This window comes from Branchiostoma floridae, chromosome 4, assembly GCF_000003815.2.
Source record: "Branchiostoma floridae strain S238N-H82 chromosome 4, Bfl_VNyyK, whole genome shotgun sequence".
NCBI classification, from domain to species: Eukaryota; Metazoa; Chordata; class Leptocardii; order Amphioxiformes; family Branchiostomatidae; genus Branchiostoma; species Branchiostoma floridae.
In genome coordinates this window covers 942,150-948,409 of record NC_049982.1, presented here as the reverse complement: position 1 = coordinate 948,409, position 6,260 = coordinate 942,150, and the positions used below count along the sequence as shown (strand labels likewise).

General features: G+C 42.3%; 2 protein-coding genes across 2 annotated transcripts in view; one reads left to right on the top strand and one right to left on the bottom strand.

Annotated features, from left to right (window-relative positions):
* Positions 1–2,681, top strand: part of LOC118414632 (gastrula zinc finger protein XlCGF57.1-like) — a 4,044-nt gene extending 1,363 nt beyond the window's left edge. The window contains exon 2 of the mRNA XM_035818811.1: positions 1,022–2,681. Coding sequence (XP_035674704.1) covers positions 1,030–2,358 — 1,329 coding nt within the window. The 5' untranslated portion in view covers positions 1,022–1,029 and the 3' untranslated portion in view covers positions 2,359–2,681. The remainder of the gene's footprint in view (positions 1–1,021) is intronic.
* Positions 2,682–4,893: 2,212 nt separating this feature from the next.
* Positions 4,894–6,260, bottom strand: part of LOC118414635 (gastrula zinc finger protein XlCGF57.1-like) — a 3,502-nt gene continuing 2,135 nt past the window's right edge. Inside the window, exon 3 of the mRNA XM_035818814.1 lies at positions 4,894–6,260. Within this exon, the coding sequence (XP_035674707.1) occupies positions 5,333–6,260 (928 nt within the window). The 3' untranslated portion in view covers positions 4,894–5,332.

The following is a 6,260-nucleotide window of genomic DNA, read 5'->3' as shown; positions in this document are numbered from 1 at the left end:
TCATCTACCAACACAGATGAACTTTCATGCTAAGATAAGTGACATTTGCATACAATTTTAGGGGTTAGTGACTTTTGTTAGATTACTCAGATTAGAATAGCCTATCCCCCCCCCCCCCACGAATGGAACAGTACGAGTCTGTAAGAGATGTAAGAGATTCAGTGAATACACACACGTGGTGCTGAGTATGTGTGTGTCAGTGTGTTTATTTGTCATTTATCCCTAAGTAAAGATGGACCAGAAAGTCACCTTAACAACTTTTGCATGTTAAGTCATTTTTTCAGTTAGATGTACTTGCATTGACTGTGTTCTACCAGCTCATTTTAGCTAGTGACGCCGAAGACACGCGATTTTTATCCAGCGGTAGAGACGGGGCTGCCTTTATAGTACAATGCTAAACTTTCTTCTGATCCCGCAAGATCACGTGTTAACGAGATTTCGTATCTGTAACTCTTGCGAAGCTATTTATTGGATCTGAAGTGAATAATCATCAGTATTGCATACTGACCCAGACGAAGGCGACAGTGGTCGTTGAAAATTAAATCCGCGTGTACCTCTGTGTTGGAAGAAAGTTTAACATTGCACTATGATTATATATTATATGCCTCTCCTTTTTCTATAAAGTAGTCTACAATAATATAAATATAGACGCCAGCAATATTCTGAAGCCTGCCCAAGGGCGCACCCGGGGTAGTCACGACTACAAATATCACAACACATATTCGCACGCACCGACATTTACAAACACTCTTTTTTCCCACGCACAATTCCCGAGTGGAATGCCCTGCCTGGCACGGTTGTCATGGTTGTAAGTGCTCCCAACGTTGAGCACTTCCGTGCCAGACAGGCGGCCTGCCCGCCCTAACCCGGGAGCCTCAGCTCGCCCCCCCCCCCTACTTTGCTCCTCGCGGGGTCATTTGGGGGTAACACCATGCAGAAGCAGATGCAGATTACTACCAGCACAAACACAGATTACCTTTCATGGAGTTGCCTTTAACTGTTGTTCTGTAACGTTTCGCAGCATACAAGATGGCAACAGGAGGCAAAGATCATCACCAGGACAACGGCAAGGTGGCGTCGAACTTCAACCCTGGCGAAGACGAAATGGCAGCAAATGGCTTTGAGACCCATGAGAAAATTACCCAGCAAAGTTATCACTTAAATACGCACATGAAAACTCACACAGGTGAGAAGCCTTTCATGTGTGGAGAATGTGGCTACCGTGCAGCTACAAAATCCGCGATGGACAAACACGTAAGAATCCACACAGGAGTGAAACCTTACGCCTGTAGGCTGTGTGACTACAGAGCAACTCAGAAGGGCAGCCTAGGGTACCACATGAGGACCCACACAGGAGAGAAACCCTTCGTTTGTGAGGAATGTGGGTACAGGGCTGCGCTCAAGGGCAACTTGGACAAACACGTGATGAAGAGTCACAGGAGGACCCACACAGGAGATAAACCCTTCGCCTGTGGGCAATGTGACTACATGACAGCTGAGAAGGACAGCCTAGACAAGCACATGAAGACCCACACAGGAGAGAAACCCTTCGCTTGTGAGGAATGTGGGTGCAGGGCTGCGCTCAAGGGCAACTTGCACAAACACGTTCTGACAATTCACAGAGGGATCCAACCAGTGGGTAGATGTGACACATGTGGACTTACGTCGGTTAATTTGGACCACTATGAACCGTTCTTGTGTGCAGAGTGCGGGTACAGGACATCATGCAGGCTTGCCATCGACACGCACATGCAAACCCACACCATCTGCAAAGACTGCGGGTACAAGACAACCGACAAGGCTGACATGCTCGCACACAAGAAGACAAACTGTGCTAAACCACATCCCTGCGGACAATGTGACTTCAGGGCAGCAACAAAGTTTGACTTAGACCGACATGTGAAAACTCACACCGCTGAAAAGAAATCTTATATATGTGAGAAGTGTGGCTTTTTAACACCATGCTCCAGTAGAATGAATAGCCATATGAAAACCCACGCGCAGGAGAGACCATTAAAATGTGAACAATGCGACTTTAGTGCAGCTTGGAAGAATAGCTTAAAAGCCCACATGAAAACCCACACAGAAGAGAAGCCGTTTAAATGTGGAGAATGTGGCTATAAGACAGCAAGAAAATATCACTTAAAAAGGCACACAGAAACTCACAGCCACACACGAGACAGGCCGTTCCATTGCGGGCATTGTGACTATAAGGCAGCTAAAAAGGACACCTTAGAACGGCACATGACAACCCACACAGGGGAGAGACCCTACGCCTGTGATAAATGTGACTACAGGGCTGCCCAGCAGGCTACCTTAAAGCAGCATCAGGAAACTCACAATAGGGGCAAAACGTAAAGACGCTGAACTACTAGCGTCAATTCTTTAAAGCTTTTGTTGAGCTGGAAACTACATTTTCTGTTTCGGAGTTGAACTGACAGTATGATGTATGTATACACCAAAAAGTAGTTACTCAAGCAACTGGAACTCAAGCAACTGGAAATGGTTTCCAGTTGCTTGAGTCTAACTACTTTTTGGTGTATCTTATTACCTGATCTGGATGTCTAACCTACATCGACGTACGTATGTATATCTAAAGTAAACATCAGGTACTGGTACAGACAAATATAATGTGCAGGTCCGAACCTGTACCTGAAAGCCCTGAACCATCATAAACTTGACAGAGTAAACTGTAGTCTTCAGTGATGGTAGATAATATAAAGAAAGAGTTACCTGCAACCATGATGTCTATTTAGACTTCAGGTATCTTATGCAGAGAACCCATGCTTTGGAGTTGATCTCAAAGCGGTGCTGATGGCTGGTTTCAATGCCAACGTTTTCCAGTGCTAAATTTTTATCTGGTAAGTGGAATAGGTGTGTTAGGAAGTATACGTTTTTAGTCATGAAATAGGTCTATTCAGGTACAATATCGGTACATTGCTGTTAGTAAGTGTTACGGCATTTCAGACCAATGCTTTAATGACTTGGGCAGTATTGTACACGATACAGGTTGATACCACTTAACCGGCCAAAGTGTATACTATAAGCAGTAATGCCCAACAGGTAGATAGTTTTGATTCACATCCGATCGGTTAACGTTAACGTTGTTTTCCTGAATACATACGTATACACAATTAATGAAAATAAAAACTCAAATGAATGAAATACAAATAGATACATTTCACATACACGGCTTGTTTTGGATCTCTTGTTAGCCGTTTTGCATGGCCTTCTATGAAGTAGGGTTTTCTTGTTTTGCGGGCAGGAAAAAAGAAAACCTAACGAAGTAACTCGGCAAAAACGCCTAAATAACGTCTACAATAAGCCTTCTTCCAACCTCTGCTTGAATCTAGAGTGTGTGACATGTGCTTTAACTCCTACACAATAAGCACTTTCACAGAACGCGTGTGCGGCGACAGGAATTCTAGGTAATATGTCAAGGGTAAGGCCCCGAAATTGAAAACAAAACCCTTCTGGAAATTGTTCTGCAAATCGAAACTGGTCGAAACAAGGGCTGTTTACAATTTCGGGGCCCTACCCTTCGGCATATTACATATTGACATAATTTTGACGGCAGTGTGAGTCAAGCGTATTTTTCTACATGTTCATTTAGCCACCGACTTAGAAAAAACATCTTTATTAGATTAATTGTCGCACGTGACTTGTATAATATCGGAACATATAATTATGTAAAGCTTGTAACTGGAATCTGTTCGATCTTTTGCTGGTTCAAATCCACATTTCATTATTTAGTGATGTTGTAGATTCAAACAGTTGACGTTCCATTCGTGCATGTAGAAAAAGAAAAAACAGTACTGTAGGTTAACTACTGCGGTATCACGATTTAGAATATTGCTCTAGATGAAAAATTAAAAAGTTTTGTAAATGAAGATCCGTATCGTGTGTGTGGTGACCCAACTTCGGACTGTTGGATACTACGGACAATCGGATAGAATGCGCTGACAAATGAGCTATACAAATAAGCGGTTTCTACTGTATAAACCTTCTAGCACTAGTTAGCACGCATGCGCTGGTGAAAGGAACTTTGGGTAATGTCAAAGTTGAAGGCACACAGAAGGCGCCAATTACGCCATTTGAAGGCGCCAATTACGTTCCGGACATTGTTACACAAATCGAAACAATAGTAGAGACGAGACTGTTGACGTCTGAATGCCTTCAACTTTGACATATTACCCAGAGGTGCTTTCACCCGCGCATGCGTGGTAAACTAGTTTGAGAAGGTTTATATCAAAAGCTGGCAGAGAAGTGAAGCCGACCTAGGAGTATATTTGGCTACCAGAGGCTGATGACTCCATTTGGCCAGCTGGACTCCTTAGCCAGCTTTGGTACTACATTGTATATTATGCCACTGGTAAATCTGCATGGAGATTACACTCAGTTCTGGACAGGCCACTGACAGATGACTCCTGACCTTTCCTCCTACAAAAGCAAGAATTAAGGCAACTTATTGATTCAGAAAGGATGCTTACTACTTTATTATTGTGGATTCATGATTTATTCAGTCCTAATTTTTGTTAGTAACAATTCTAACCTTTCTAGTAAATGATACTAAATTTTAGTAGTTGTGACTAGTACAGTTTTCTGTCTGATAAGAGTACCTAGAATGTGTATTACTAAGTAAGTTCGTATCATACAACTCCACCCTCTCTCATTTCCATTGCATTCTCGAGTCCATATGTGCAACTAATATGAACAATATCTGTTCCATCTGCCCATGACATATGATGATTTTCAAACCTATTCTTGCTGCTGAGTCTCCTTTGTTCTCTCCCTTATTTAGGCTACATGGGTTCAGATACTAAGCTAGAAAAAAAATACAAAAAAATGTCTGACTTTTTTTTGCAAAGTGGCGATACAAAGTATGACAGATACTATTTCACTGTCTTAACTTAAAAGATAAATTTGGAATGGTTAGCTTTATTGACACAACGTAAATCATAACGATTTGTGTTCCTGCTAATCTACTCCACTCTGTATGATCAATTATAAAATAGTGATAAACGAGCATTGGGTTAACGCCTTACTACAAGTAGCTTGGTATCTAAACCTATTATATCTGCTTATAATAAGTCTCTTCATCTTCTCACGAAAATAATATTCAAATGCCAACTGATTCCAAACAAACCGGGAACAGACCTTAGTAACCGGTAGTTACAATGATAGACCTTTATGATAATGGCAGACTAGGCTAGAGCAAAATTTGGATAAGATACCAGGCTAGAACGAAACTCCCCATAAAAAATACATAACTTTACTTTAAGTCAGACTTTTTGCCAAAGTCCATAACTAAGTATAATGATACTGTAGGGTCTTAAGACGACTTTGCCTTCTTGTGAGTTTCCAGATGTTGCTTTAAAGTACCTCTCTGAGCTGCCCTGTAGTCACATTTATCACAGGCGTAGGGTCTCTCCCCTGTGTGAGTTGTCATGTGCCGTTCTAATTTGCACCTTTCGGCTGCCTTATAGTCACAATGTTCACAATGGAATGGCTTCTTTTGTGTTTGGCTGTGGGTTTCTGTGTGCCTTTTTAAGTGCTCCTTTCTTGCTGTCTTAAAGTCACATTTTCCACATTTAAATGGTTTCTCTTCTGTGTGGGTCAACATGTGTGGTTTTAGCCTCCACTGACTCACTGTTCGATAGTCACATAGTTCACATTTGATTGGTTTCTCCTTTAAGTGTTTTTTCATATGACCATTCATTGTACTATGAAATGGTGTCAAAAAGCCACACTTTTCACACATATAAGGTGAGTGAGTTTTCACATGTCGGTCCAAATCATACTTTGTAGCTGCCCTGAAGTCACATTCTCTGCAAGACAGACAGTTGGTCTTCTTGTGTGCGAGCATGTCAGTCTTGTTGGTTGTCTTGTACCCACAGTCTTTGCAGATGGTGTGGGTTTGCATGTGCATGTCGATGGCAATCCTGCATGATGCCCTGTACCCACATTCTGTACACATGAATGGACCGGTGTGCCGCAACTTGTCTGGCTTGTAGTCAGATTTGTAGCCGCATTGGTCACACTCAAAAGGTTCCTCTCGTGCGTGAGTTTGCACGTGTCTTTCCAAGCTGGCTTTCCATGGAGTCCTGTAACTGCATTCCCCACAGCTGTACAGGTGTGTGCTCATATGATCGAACATCTTGCCTTTGTTGACTGCCAGAAAGCCACATTCCTTACACATGAACAGTTTCTCTGCTGTGTGAACTTTCATGTGATTGTCCATTGCGCTTTTTCTGTCTGTC